General features: G+C 40.6%; 1 protein-coding gene across 2 annotated transcripts in view; it reads left to right on the top strand.

Moving 5' to 3' along the window:
* arid3a (AT-rich interactive domain 3A) overlaps positions 1-14,293 on the top strand; it is a 40,122-nt gene extending 25,829 nt beyond the window's left edge. The window contains exons 4-9 of one of the 2 annotated variants that reach the window (XM_005730245.2): positions 6,355-6,427; positions 8,344-8,527; positions 9,258-9,505; positions 11,043-11,333; positions 12,414-12,503; positions 13,683-14,293. In XM_005730245.2, the coding sequence (XP_005730302.1) occupies positions 6,355-6,427; positions 8,344-8,527; positions 9,258-9,505; positions 11,043-11,333; positions 12,414-12,503; positions 13,683-13,837 (1,041 nt within the window). In that variant the 3' untranslated portion in view covers positions 13,838-14,293. The remainder of the gene's footprint in view (positions 1-6,354; positions 6,428-8,343; positions 8,528-9,257; positions 9,506-11,042; positions 11,334-12,413; positions 12,504-13,682) is intronic. The other variant, XM_005730246.2, reaches the window with a different exon arrangement.
* Positions 14,294-14,322: the final 29 nt, after the last annotated feature.

The raw sequence follows: 14,322 nt of genomic DNA, 5'->3' as shown, positions 1-14,322 counted from the left end.
TAATATAATTTAATAATAATATAATTTAAGTACAAAAATTCCAAGATGGCATGAAATATGAAGTCAAAGTCAAATTATGAAGACACAAGGGGTGGCTCCCTCTATCCCAGACTAGGTCTGGGTGCTTTATGTCAAAATATATTAGATTTGCTAAATGCAGAGCACATGCATTGCTTTTTTAAATATTTGGAGTCAAGGTTTAAAGCAATAGTGTGAATGCACTTAAGTTTATTTATTTTTTTAATCCTCCCTCTTCAAAAGTATTATATCATGATAAGCACTGACGGCCCACGTCTGTGAACTCTGCACACGGAAACTATAATTTCAGTTGTGCTGACATTGTTTGATTAGCAGATGAATGCTGGATGTGTCATCGTAAACAAGAACACGAATGGAATCTGATTCCTTTTCTTTCAAATGTCACACAGTAAAAACAGAGTTCCTTTCTTTTGTTTTGTTTTGTGTTAACCAGCGTCAGTGAATATTAACATTACCGTAAAGGTGTTAGTGCTGATTAAATGCAATGCAGGGTATTGTGTTTTGTAGCAGTATTGTGCTTATTAAGTTGGACGATGCCTCAGTCTTCCAGCCTTGCTCTATAAGGAAATGAAGGCTGACTGTACATAGTGTTCTGACTTCTGCTCTAACACGTTTCAGCCTATAAAAATAGTGATCCACCTCCACCTCCATACCCCACTGAAACCTGTAAGCTGGCCATCTTAAAATAAAATTCCTGTCCAAGCTGAACACAGTGATACAGAAAATAACAAAGCGTATAATCCAAACGTAAGTAAATTATGTTGTGTTTTCTGAATTAGGCGTTAGGTGTTACTGCGTGTGCTTCTTTTGTTATGGGTGGTAGGGGGGAGGCATTTGGTCGCCTGTAATGGTGATGAAGACTCAGCAGTATCCTGAATGTGTGAATGTCTCAGGCCGCTCTTTTTTTCTTTTTTCTTTTTTTTAATGATCTTGCTGTGATGACAACTTTAGTACTCACGCATTGTCATCTTTGCAAGTGACAAACCAAAAACCAAAAGGAAACACTTCATCTCGCCTAAAGCCTTGTCAAATAACTGAAAACAGTTATTTTCAGTTCTAGTCATCTTGTTAAAAAATATCATCTGGTATAGCAAAGTAATTAAAGCAAAAACTGTGTATAGTTAATGTTGAACTCAGTTTTTCTGCCTTTCTCATTTAAGCATATTGTAAACTAGCTGCCGGGAACATCCCTAATTTGAGTATAGCACATCCTTTATTTTTGTTTTCTCTGTCAACCCAACTGCCAATTTTAGATACCAGCACCTAATGTTGTATAGGTCTTCCCTCTGCTGTCAAAACAGGACTTTTTAAGTGCTGTCCTGTGGTATCTGACACTGGGAGTCTGCAGTGGGTCCTTGGATTATTGTTGATTGCCGACAGGCTTATTCAGGGGCATCTTGCACACACTCATTAGATTTGGATTTAAGGAGTTTGAAGGCCAGGTTAGTGCCTTGTGCTCTAAATGCCTTATTCCGTTTCATGAGATTCTGTTGAACTTTTGGGCTTTTACAGATGATAACCAGAGGTTGTGCTTCACAGAGGCAGTTTATCAATATAAAGGGAGCTAAATAAAGCAAACCAGTGTTAACACATGCATGCTGACTGAGCACTTCAACCACGGTTACATATACAGTATACTCCTTTTAACACAGCCTTCTAGAAATTACGCCATACTAGACCTTCCATTCAGATTAGGTGGGGCAATGCAAAGACAAAGATTAATATGATGTTGTGAAACTGCTCCTTTGACACTGGCTGAAGGGGTTAGTACTGCCATCCATAGCTGCTGAAAAACAAAGATTGCTGTTGAATGAAATGCATACAAAGGGAACGTTATAACACACACAACGCGGTTATCACTGTGCATTTCAAGTGAATTATGAGCTGCTATAATGTCGTGCTGCACAAAACCAAACAAGCTCATTCACTTTATTAAGCTCCTTTGCATAATATAATGAGAACAATGCATTCAACCCTCAGCTGTCATGAAGTATACAATATATTTGTTAGTTTAAACAATATAATAGGTTATATCATGGCCTAAAGTTCAACCCTCACGTCGTCTCTGACCTATTGCACATGAAGTTAAGTTAAAGAAGGAAAATAAAATGTTTTATTGTGAGACTTAGTCAACACAGTAACGTTTGCATTTTTAACATGGAATGTTTTTTGTTTGGAAAGCTGAAGAATTTGATGATAACAGGTTGTCTGTTATTTCTATCTTAAGTCAAATTTATGACTTTTATAGAGGCTCTTTGTTTTGGACCAATTAGCCTTTTACCTCTTTAATAACATTGTGATGCATTCAGCTAGGTTCAGACATTCACCCGCTGCCAATTTATTCCCTTCAACACTCAGCGCTCTCCTGCTGACACCTTTGGGAACATTTCCCAGACATTAGCTGAGAAGTGGGGTACACCCTGGGCAGCATAGACCACTGCCTTCACACTAACAGCTACTTTAGAATTACCCCATGTAACTAATCTCACTGGGTATGAAAATTGTTACTTTTTTTCCATCCAAGTGTTCTACCTTTTTCTAGATCGTGTTTTTAATCTTACCTAGCACTTAAAGCATGTTTAGCACTCCAGTCTGCATCCGGAGACACACTTTAACATCGTCTCACACAGACCGATGGTAGGATTTATAGTGCCCAAGGACATTTCAGATATGTAAAGACAAGAACTGACAACAACCTTCTGAATAGTAAAGTGCTTTAACATATGCAACAAGCTTCTTGGTGGCTATACGTGATAACTGGGTAACCAGTGAGGACTGTATTGGGACCATACAGAAGATGTGACTGAAACAAATGGCCTTATGTACTACCACACCCCACCTTGTCCATTTCAAACATCAAAATTTATCTTGTATGATTTGACAGTAGGATCATTCAAAAAAGAAAAATCAAATGGCTATTGGGCTTTATTTTTTTAAAAAAAAGTGTATGTGCCCATTTTTGAATTATTTCAAAAATTATGTGAATTATTTCCTCGTATAGTTAAGTTACCTGCTGCACCCCTGGAAAAAAAATACTGTCAAAGTGATGCAATTTAGGTTAGATGAGAAGAATAGAAAGCCACCACAAGCACGAAACGTTACTACTTTTTTCTTCTGTCTTGCTCTGACCTACTGTGTGTTACAGGTGTGTAGGTTAGCGTGCATGTGTTTGTGTGTCAGCCTCACCCCAAGGTGATGAGCAGGTGTAAGGAAGCATGTAGGTGATACCCTTGACTTCTCTCAGTTTTTGGTTTTCAGTTGCAAGCCTCTATTATCTGCTATGTGACACTTGTGTGCCAGCACACCTGCCATTTGCATTAACAGTGGTGCGGCCAGCCCCTCTAAAAACACACACACATGCACTCCGACTGCACTGTTATTGTCACTTCAGCGAGGGCTGCAAAGGCTGCTCTTTGGTTACTGATTATTTGTAGTATAAAACCACTTTGTTTTTGTTCCGACCCTAGTTTCAATTCATATGTAGCCGGCTGTCACTGACCTACATACACAGGGTGTCAGGGTGGGAAACTATCAAGACAGCAGTAAAACAATAAATCACTAACAGAGTAGAGTACATTTGGTGACCTTTCTACTGTCGCAATTTACCCCCATAACACTCCTGTCTTTAGCTGTAATTATGAGTTTACTGCTATAAGTACAGTTATATGAATTCCCACTTAAAAGAGCTTCAAAGAGCTAGTGCAAGTTTCAAAACACAATAGTCATCTCTGCAATCCCAGTTGTCTTTTTTTGTTTTTTCTAGAGGATTGGAACAAGGGGCATGAACCCTGTGCTACCAGTTGGCCCAGTTTCTAGTCGTTTATCTAGTTTCTAGTAACAGCGCTTTAATCCAGGAGAGGCCCCTGCCCCGGTGTGCATACTATAGACATGAAAGTCTATACAAGCCTAAAACATCCACACCCAGCTCAGCCTGATAGATACTCTACATATGTAAGTAGGTAGGGTGGTAAATCTACACAAGGGTTATATATACATAAAACCGTGAGATGGCCAGAAACAGAAGAGTGTTAAGGAAGTAAGACACAGGCCAGCAAAAATGGAAAATTATACAGAAGCTGAATCAAAGTGGGAAAAAGCCAACAGAAAGAGTTAATGAGTTGCTTTGCAACCACATGTTTCACAGTAACTTCAGTGCAGCACAGAGTTGTTTTTTCAAGTCTGTGCAACTTTACTGCCGTTCTTTCATTTGGTGTTTGGATGTAGCACGGTGGAGCAAACCTTCCCATAGGTTTACTGTCAATCGCATTGTTTCCATACTCACTCATACCAAGTCAGTAGATAGAGTACAGCAAAACTACAATCATGATTTATGATGTGAGTGAACTAGAACTAAAAAATAACTCCTATCTTAAAATGTGGATTGTTGCCTCTATTAGATTAAGAGTATTGCAGTTCAAGTAGACATTTATGCAGTTTTATACTAACTGGATTGGTTATTTGGCTTTAAAACAATATTGTTAAAGTATAGTTAAATTGTTCGTTGTTGCTAAGCAGGACAGACTACCTCACCCACATCTATCATCAGTGAAACCTGGATGAAACCTGAACCTGGATATGCACAAGCATACTTTGTTAACACGTTTCAGACTTCACTAAAGATTACTCACTTGATTAGTTTGCAGAAAGACCGCCAAAAATAAACACGCCACGGTCTTTGAGTGCTGTAACACTAACACATGAAAATGTTACCTTTAACTATTACATCAGGTGAGACCTTTCAGTTTTTTCATTTATCATGTGTGGCGTATTTAAATCTACAGTAGCGATTTCCATTGTCCTGCTTTGTTACCACATCGTGAGCATTAAATGGGGAATGGAATCTGAATGCTTCCCTCTAGAGAAATATTTATTGGTGTGATTAGGCAGGAGAGAGCAAATAAAGCAACATGGGGAGGGGGTGGTAGCTGGGGAGAGGGTAATTTCTAAGATTTATGGCGCGGCACTTCACAAAATGCATGCATCCTGTAATTAAAACTCCCCCTTTGCCTCCAGCAGGCGTCTACATTAGTTGGCATCCCCCACAGCCCTCTCCGGCCCTCTGTTAACCCTTACCCACTAGATAATAAGATCTCACGACTGCTTGGCGTCACTAATTAGAGCTGAATGCCACAGAGAGGGGCAAATTTGGTAGCAAGATACAGGAACATTGCTTTCCTTTTATCTTTTCTTCTTCATGTAGCAAGCACAGGTTACAGGACAATATGGAGGATTATTTTACATCTTTTTACTAACTCGTTTGATAAATTCTTTGTTGCATATTACTCTTTGACCCGGAGCAGGAAGGTCATGAGAATTTCCCAAGTCAATCATGCGTTGCTTTCATTTTGTCTAATGGCACGTATCCTATAGTACACACCCTAGATGCTTTGTGTTGCATTCCTATGGGAATGCTGCTTTCATGACTTGTTACTTTTCTGCAATGGTGGGTTTTTTTGTTTTGTGTTTTTTTTGTTTTGCGTATTAACTATGTGGAGGCGTCTGCCGGCTGCTTGTTTTGTCCACCAACACACCAAAATCCAAAGAGCTGCAATTTGCTATCAGACAAAATGTTCACAATGGTTATTTGCGTCAGCTTTGTGCTGAGCCGAGTGATTTCCTGACGTGATATCAAACGCGCTTCACGGGCGTCTGCAACATCAGGGTTCGTGGCTTGGCTGCTGTTTTGGTGGCTGTGTAGTAACAATACGCCTTGGTGCTATTTTCTGTGGTTTTGTTTGGTGGTGCTCAGTTGTACATTGTGTTTCACAACCTTCTATTTTCAATAACACATTATGAAACTCCGTGACCTCACTTATGCACGGTGTGATGTACAGTTGTCGATACTCTCGCGCTTTATCGAGCCTTGTAAATATAACTGCGGACGCCGCTGAAGTTTGAAGATGGCGAATGTGTGCCTGCTGCTTTCTCGCTTTCGAATAAATGCGAGCGTGTAGTAAACAGAACTCTAAGAGGATGTTTCACAGTCACGTTGAAGAAACTAGGCAGGAAAAAAAACATCCACAGGCTCGGTGGCCTCATTGTCACCCCCTCGAGTAACCCCCTTCACTTTTACTGCCAACTTTCACTGACGTTTCCGAGGCCCCAGGCCCCGCTAACAGCTGTACCTAATCAAGTCCTCATCAGGCCACAAGGTCTACTGTGTCTCTCAGATCTTCTTATTATCAGACGGAGACCCCCACCTCCCGTCTTGTTGTTGCATATTACAGCACTGACTAATCATTCTCCATATTTAAAAAATACTTTTATTGTAGTCTCAGAATTTAAAAACACCATCTATCCACTGTCTCTTCACAGCTCTATGAACTGGATGGAGACCCAAAGAGGAAAGAGTTTCTGGATGACCTCTTCAGCTTCATGCAAAAACGAGGTATGTTTTCATATCCTTGTCCCCCTGTGTCAAATTTGATTTCACTAACTATAGGACGTCCTATTTATTCCATTTCTTATCTTGCTGTATCACATATCCCCGCCTTATCTCCGGCCGCTGTCGTTGGCAGCTTCTTAATGTGATGAGGAGAGAGGATGATCACCCACCCCCTTCTTTCTCTGATATATGACACAGCACTGTCTACTCATCTTTCACTGGCATGGGTGGGGTCTTTATTCATTTCAGCGATGATTGCTTTATGGTCACACAGCAAGTCGGCGTTCCCAGGCTATAACTAGAAGGGACACACTGTATCGATGCTTGAGGATGGATTAGTTTACCTTCCCATCCTGCAGGCTGTCCGCATAGCTCGACCCCCACTTCTAACACTACACGCATAACCACTTTTCACTCTTCTTCTTCTTGTGTTCAGTGTGCTAACGCCAGACTGCCAACTTGAGATAATTATTTTCTTGAAGCCGTGTTGATTTCACAGGATGCTAATGGCTGATATGATCAGATCAGTGGGCGGACGACTGACATGGGAGAAAAGAAAAGTTTGCTCATGACTGAAAAAACAAAAAGCCAAGCAGTAGTAGATGTTCACACAGCCTCTGGTAGTGTGCTCCTAGATTCTGAAAGCGCCATCTCTAGGCCATTATAAGAAATATGACATGAGAATTATAATCACTGAGAAGACAAATTGATTAAAAAAAATGCTTTGATTGGTTTGGTTTTTCAGCCAATATAATAATAGCAATTATACAGCATATTAGTAATGTAAATGAAAGCGTTTTATTCCGTACTTTGACCTTGAGCAATAACTAAATTCTAATAATTTTCTCAAATAAAATCAAAATAGCTGTCACAATTACTCTGCCTTTTTTTCCAGACATTTTTAGAGCAACTTCTTTCTCATCAGAGTTTGTCTTAGCTTGTTTCCAATTATCTTTACTAGCCGTAAATGAGTCACACGTCTAAGTTTTGATAAACTGCCCTTTGGGTATAAAAACCTTTTCAGTTCTGAGAGGAACCACAAATCTCTCTGGGGTTGTGTCAGGGAGGGCAGCAAGTGTAAAAGCTAAACACGTGGAGTTGCCCACAGTGGCGTGCCCTTGTGAATAAGCTGAAAAGTATCTAATGATAATAACGTGTTGTTGTAATTGAAATATTAGATATTTAAGGTAAATACTTGTAAAAATGACAGTTTTCAGTGGAAAAATAGTTCCAGGTTTTGAAATATAAGAATTCAAAGTTAAAAAGTGAGGGCTGACCTCTGAACCCCATCAGGAGTGGACTTGAAAAAAGCGTGGTCATACAAGGACACAAACCACTGACGCTCACAGGAGTTTGATATATTTGATGCTTGTTCGTTTCTATGTAAAGCCGTTAATGTCATAAGTGGTCTTACTCTGCCCATTGTTTTGTATTTTAACATCTAGCCAAAAGACAGTAAATTGTTCTGAATCTGGTTGATTATTTGTGGGGTTGCCTGGATGCCAAGTTCGTTGGTTCAGCTCAAGGGTAAAAGCAAACCTAGTGTAGTTTCCTAGCACGGGCGAAGCATCTATTAGATCTGCGCGTTGGTGAGCTCCGCCACTCGACCGCAGCACCGTCACTCTGAGCACTTAAACAACACCTTGCACTGGCAAATTACTGTTTGCTAATACTGAATGGTAAAAGTGTGGTCTTTTAATCGTGACAAAAGAGCCAAAGAAGGTTTTGCTACAATTAAGTTGTGAGCTACAGCACTGTCTTAAACATGTAAAATGAATGGGTGTGACCGCGCACCACCTTTATTGGCTAAAGGGAGACAACTGTTATTTCAGGTACTGTTGTTTGTCTTTGATGTTATTTCATATGTATTTTATTGGTGGAGCATGACTGTATTTTTTTCCTGTTTCCTGTTGCTGCAGGAACCCCAGTGAATCGTATTCCCATCATGGCCAAACAGGTCCTGGATCTGTACATGCTGTACAAGCTGGTAACAGAGAAGGGTGGCCTGGTGGAGGTTATTAATAAGAAACTGTGGAGGGAGATCACCAAAGGACTCAACCTGCCTACCTCAATCACCAGTGCAGCCTTCACTCTTCGCACACAGTCAGTATAAAAACACTCGTTTAACTGGTGCTTAAAGGTTACTCAGGGCGTTTTCACACCTGTAGTTTGTTTACTCTGGCCCGACTTTGGTCATGAGTTTGTAAACTTGACTTCACATGCAGAAGTCCAAAATGCATCCGTTACTACAAAACATGTAAGAATGTTCAGTCCACTCATTTGCCGGATGTGTCTGAGGCGGGAGCAAGAAAAATAAATACAGGAAGAAGGTGCCGTGTTCTGGTCTACTGGAGAACATGGAGAATTTCTTTTCATTTCACGGTTAGTTGTTAGCACATCCATAGTACCTTTCCGCATTAAGAATACAAAGCATACATGGCTACGGGACATTTTTTTTTACCTGAAACGTTTAACGTACACCTGATAGTTGGTTCGCATCATTTTCACACCTTCTCCAAAGGGTCTCGGTGCTGTTGTTTTGGTCCACACCCAAGTGTGATTACTGTGTTCACAACCAGACACACCAAGTGGGGAAACAGAACCAGTGTCCGATTTAAACTGACTAAATACCGTGTGAAAATACCCTTAATAGCACCCTTTATTAATTAAGCAATTAAGCAAGAGTTAGCTAAAGTTAAATCGTTCCATACTTGTTGCTGTAGAAATTAATCCCTATATTAAGACCGATCACTCCTAGTTAGCTGAAGTTGGGCCAAACTTTGTCTTCGAAAACTCAGAAGGGCACACCTGTTGTGCACTTTGTTGATTTCAGATACATGAAGTACCTGTACCCATATGAATGTGAAAAGAGGGCACTGAGCAACCCCAACGAGCTTCAAGCAGCCATCGACAGCAATCGACGGGAGGGCCGGCGACAGAGCTTTGGCAGCTCTCTCTTCACCTACTCTCCCAATGGGACTCCCACCATGCTGTCCTCGCCGAAGCTCCCCACGCCCAACATGGGCTTAACAGTGGGCACCAACGGGACCTCGCTGGGTCACATCCACAAGATCAAGAAAGGTGAGATTTGCTCATTGCGCTGCATGCACATCGAAAAAAATTTACTGTTTGAGGGACATGTTCTTTGATGTTGATTGTTTTGAACAGTGTTGGTCAAGTTACTTGAAAAAAGTAATCAGTAACTAATTACTTTTTAGTAACTAATTACTGATTACTTCCCCAAAAAAGTAATCCCGTTACTTTACTGATTACTTATTTTTCAAAAGTAATTAATTACTTAGTTACTTAGCTACATAGGTACTTTTTAAAAACACGATTTACAACCTGAGGAGGCGATAAAGCGATAGATCTGTCAGCCCAATTCTACTTTTTCTACATAATCCATCATACAAAATGTAATTAAATGGAAAAGTATCTTTTTTTAACTTGTTTTATCAGTTTTAATCTTTTAACTTCATGCATGAAGCAAAAATAAAATTATATGCACCGTTCTCTGACTTGAATAAATTTGTTTAACATTTAACCCTATTTTCTGCACATTCCAGCACATAAAATAAAATATTTTTTGTGTTTACACTCAGTCTTTCAAATAGATGCAAGTAAAACACAGCAGAAAATAACTAAAGTCAAAGACTTTTGCTCTATTTTCACCTGTAAAGCAGGAGTGGTGTAGGCGGAGGTTTACCCTGGTGCAGGTGTGCCGCGGCGGTCAGTGGAAGAATCCGCGAGTTTCTCTGTAAATTTCCCATTACGTCGTAGTGCACTCGGTGCTTGTTTAGGGGTTTTTTTTTCGCTGTAAAAAGAAGTTTTCTTCCCACGCACAACGGACACTAATGTTTTTGTAACTTTTTATGGAATCAAACTCAAAGTAAGGTCAGTACTTCCACACTTTAAACGCTGCACGCTCATACTCTCTCCCACAATCGATATGTGATCCATTGTTGATCTGCACACAGCTGTTGTCACTAACGGCGCACTCGCTTACGTCACTGTCGTGAGACATTCTCGCAAAAAAATCACGGTTTTAGTAACGCAGTAACGCAGTGTTCCTACGGGAAGTAACGGTAATCTAATTACCGTTTTTGCAATAGTAATCCCTTACTTTACTCGTTACTTGAAAAAAGTAATCAGATTCCTGGTTTTGAATCAGGTTAAAATACATGGATATGGCAGTAACTTTGTCTACTCTCAGGTCAAAATGACAAATTCACGTCAAGTATACGGTTTGTCAGCATAACGTGACAGTATAACGATTTACTCTTGACTGTGTTGGATCAAAGTTTTGAAAATTTAAGTTAAAATGAGGATCCACTGTGAATCTTGAGAATTTTACTGATAGCACATTTATGATCAGAGATCATTTCTGCCAAATTTATCTCTTAAACGGAAACTTCAAATAAAGAAATAGCATCAAATCTGATTTGCTGTCATCTCTCTCTTTAAAAGAGCTTAACCCTGGGACCTTCCCGTAACACACTGCATCTTATTTATTATCTGTTTTCTGTGGTCACGCTGAAATTTATGTCTGGGGACTATAATGCATCATATGAGTTTGCTTGACTTTGAGTTCCCCTTTCTCTTTGTGCTGCTGGGCCAGAAGAAGAGGGAGGCCAGCCTCTGGCAGGCGTCAGCATGGCTCGTTTGCCAGCGGGGGGCTTGGCAGGTCACTCAGTGGCTGCTGTGCAGGCAGCAGCAGCCCATGCCGCCATGGCTGCTCAGGTGGCCGCTCTGGAGCAGCTGAGGGACAAACTGGAAGCAGGCGAGCCGCCAGAGAAGAAGATGGCGCTGTCTGCCGAGGAACACCAGCGACTGCTGCAGAGAGCGCTGCAGCATAACCTGCTAGCCATGACTGCTCAGATACCTATGAACATTCGCATCAACAACCAAGGTACTGAACAGTGGAGCTCTGACATATTCGGGTAGAGAGAGAGGAACAAAACAACCAGTCAGACATGACTTTCATGTTTTGCACAGTAGCTGCAGGCTGTTCTACACTCTCGTTTGAGGAAATTCCTCCTTTATCTAATCAACATGAGATAAAAGAGTACACCACCTTTTTTACATCTCCCTGGTTTCAAAAGCTCAAAGATGCAAGAACACTGATTTTGCTGATGTGAAATGAAACTGTAATTTCTCACTTATTCTCGATTGTCAAGAAAAAGCAAATGGCCAAGTCCAGATAAAAAAGCAATATTAAGGTTGCTGGGAAATATTAAGTCGATAATGTCAGCGTGAGCGCTAGCAGCAGTGATCTGTGTATGCAAACACCCACGTGAAAATGAAAATGTCACCTCTGGTAGTGGTTAACATGTAAATGAACAGTAAAAGAAGAAGATGAATTAATGTATTTCAAATGGTAACGGTCGGTTATTAGAGTGTATTTTTAGGGACATTCGTTTGTTTGTTTTTAACTATTCCAGAGTTGAAGTTTATTTTTGTCTTTACTGCAAATCAAAATGAACTAAAAATAAAAATCTGGAGTTATTACGACATCACAGTTACTCTTGGCATCACAGGTTTTTACATTTCATTGTTGCCAGTGCGAGCTAGGTTTGACACATTTCCCTTTTCATGACAGTTAGTATCTCAATGCATTCTTGTAATCTCACCACAAACCACAGCACCCAACTGCGAGAAAGTAACACCTAGCAGGGCTATAGGTTGACCTGCTTAGCTTATAGAAGCAGCGTGCGTGCATACATACATGCATGATTATCTGTGTGGGGATTCCCTTCTGTAAGCACGCACCTTGATCTTATAGAAGGATTTGTCTCGGTTACTGTCTATCTGATCGTGCACATGAACCATTTCTCGGTAAGTGACTTCAGAGAAATGTTCATTGGGACATTTTTGAAAAATTCAGTTTTGCTCCTACTGTGGGACGGTTTTGTTTCTCCATTTGGTTTGAGTATTCTTAAGTCAAATCTGGATCCAAAAATGAATAAGGATGAAAACTGCTTTCTTCCAGATGGCAGACAAGACTCAGCTCTGAACCTCACCACCAACGGCACAGGGAGCATCAGCATGTCCGTGGAGCTCAATGGAGTGGTATACACTGGTGAGCAGCTCCTCTGTAACTTAAGGTGACACAACAAAATGTCAGATATGAGCTCGCTGCTTCGCAGTTAGTCATGAAAAGTTAAGTATTTCCAGTAAGACTCTTGGCTGACTTACAGATCTGGAGAAGCATCAGATTGGTATAGAGACCAGCCCCCTTTCTTCCTCCGAATGTTCCTATCAGCACCTCTTTTGTTTCTGTTTCATATGTTGTTTCGTTGCTTATTTGATTTGTGAAGAAATGGAGAAATGATTATAGCTGTAAGAGATGTTACACAGAGCAGATTATTCCTGTTTTGTGGCAAAGCAGAGTTGTGCAGTAACATCGTAGAGTGTTGTTGTTGGAGGAAGATTACCAAGTTTGGTAAGACCTCAGTCTCGTGGGCCTAGACCCCTTGGATAATCTGGCTGTTGGAGATTGCTTAATGTCGTTAGGTGAAATTGGTCAGAAATAGGTGTACAGTTGTGCACCAAAGAGCTCTTTGGGACCGCTTTAGTCACTAGCAGAACGCTGCTGTCTCCAGTAGTTTAAATGGCAGATGCTGGCTTGTCTGCACATTCTCACTGACTATTTGCAGAGCTGCAGTGAAACGTCAGTGTGACTCAAATGGGAAACTGAGCACGTTTACCTTGAAACTAAAAACTAAGAGAATAAAAACGGGGCGAAGACAAAGTTGGCAATGTGATTGAAGTATCTATCAAGCGTTGATAGCCAAACAATCCGGTAGTAAATAGAATAGAGGGTTACCTAGGTAACTAGAGCCTGAATGTTGTTAGTGACCAGCCATCAGCTTCAGATTGATGCGTGAAGAGCAAGTCTGTTCTGGTGCAGCTTAAACAACGCGTTTCAAATGGCACAACTTTTTCTTTGAAAGTGAATGTTCGCTTTTCACTGTTTGACTACTAACAGGTGAGCAGTTGGCACCTGTGTCTGCAGACAAGTCAGCTTCTTCCATACAAACTGCATGCGACTATAGCAGTTGCAAGGAGGTTTTTGTTGAAGCACCTTCCCCCTCGAGCAACCACTCGCCAGTTGGTCAGGAAAGGCAGTTTTTTTCCTAGCAAAACGTGGTCGCCAAGCGGTTGCAGATCAGTATATACAGACTGTAATTCAAAGCATTTGACAGATGTTTTGTACTCTGACTCCTTTTTGTTTTCCCTCTTGTCGTTTTCTATCCAGGCGTTCTTTTTGCTCAGGCAGCACCAGGGTCAGCCTCGTCTGGTGCATCTGCATCGTCCGTCACCAACAAGGCTCCCAGCAGTCGCGTCGCTCCGCAGCAGCAGCAGCAGCTGCAGAACACACCTACCTCAAACTCCAGCAACTCATTGTCTTAACAAACTCCCAGCTTTTCCTTCATTCATTTTTTTATTTTATTTACCACGCTAAGTGAAGCCAAAAAGCAACCTCATTTTCTATCTCACCAATGCCAAAAATAGAAAAGAAAAGAAAAGAGAAGAACCATAAACCATACAGAAAGACACAAACTGGAACTCTTTTCACTTGAAGTACACTATCTCAGGTTTCCTCTCACAAACTCTTTTGTTCTTCATCGCCAAAATGATCTTGAAAAAGCAAAATCTCCCAACTGAGAGCCAGTATATGCTAAACAAAGACATATGCACAGCCTGTGAATTATTTATTTCTGCATCAATGTACAGATTATTTGGAGAACAAAAGAGAAGATAAAAACTAGGAAAGCATTGTTTACACACACAAACACAGCTACTGACTGACAATGATGTTTTATCCTTCAGGGGAGAGATTTTATTTTAAGTTTTCATTGTCATTATTGTCATTATTTTATTCTCTTTATTGTTTT

This window comes from Pundamilia nyererei, unplaced genomic scaffold (assembly GCF_000239375.1).
Source record: "Pundamilia nyererei isolate P.nyererei 1_Seehausen unplaced genomic scaffold, PunNye1.0 scaffold00036, whole genome shotgun sequence".
In the NCBI taxonomy this organism is placed as follows: Eukaryota; Metazoa; Chordata; class Actinopteri; order Cichliformes; family Cichlidae; genus Pundamilia; species Pundamilia nyererei.
Note: the sequence above shows the minus strand (reverse complement) of the source record. Positions and strands in the feature narration are given on the sequence as shown.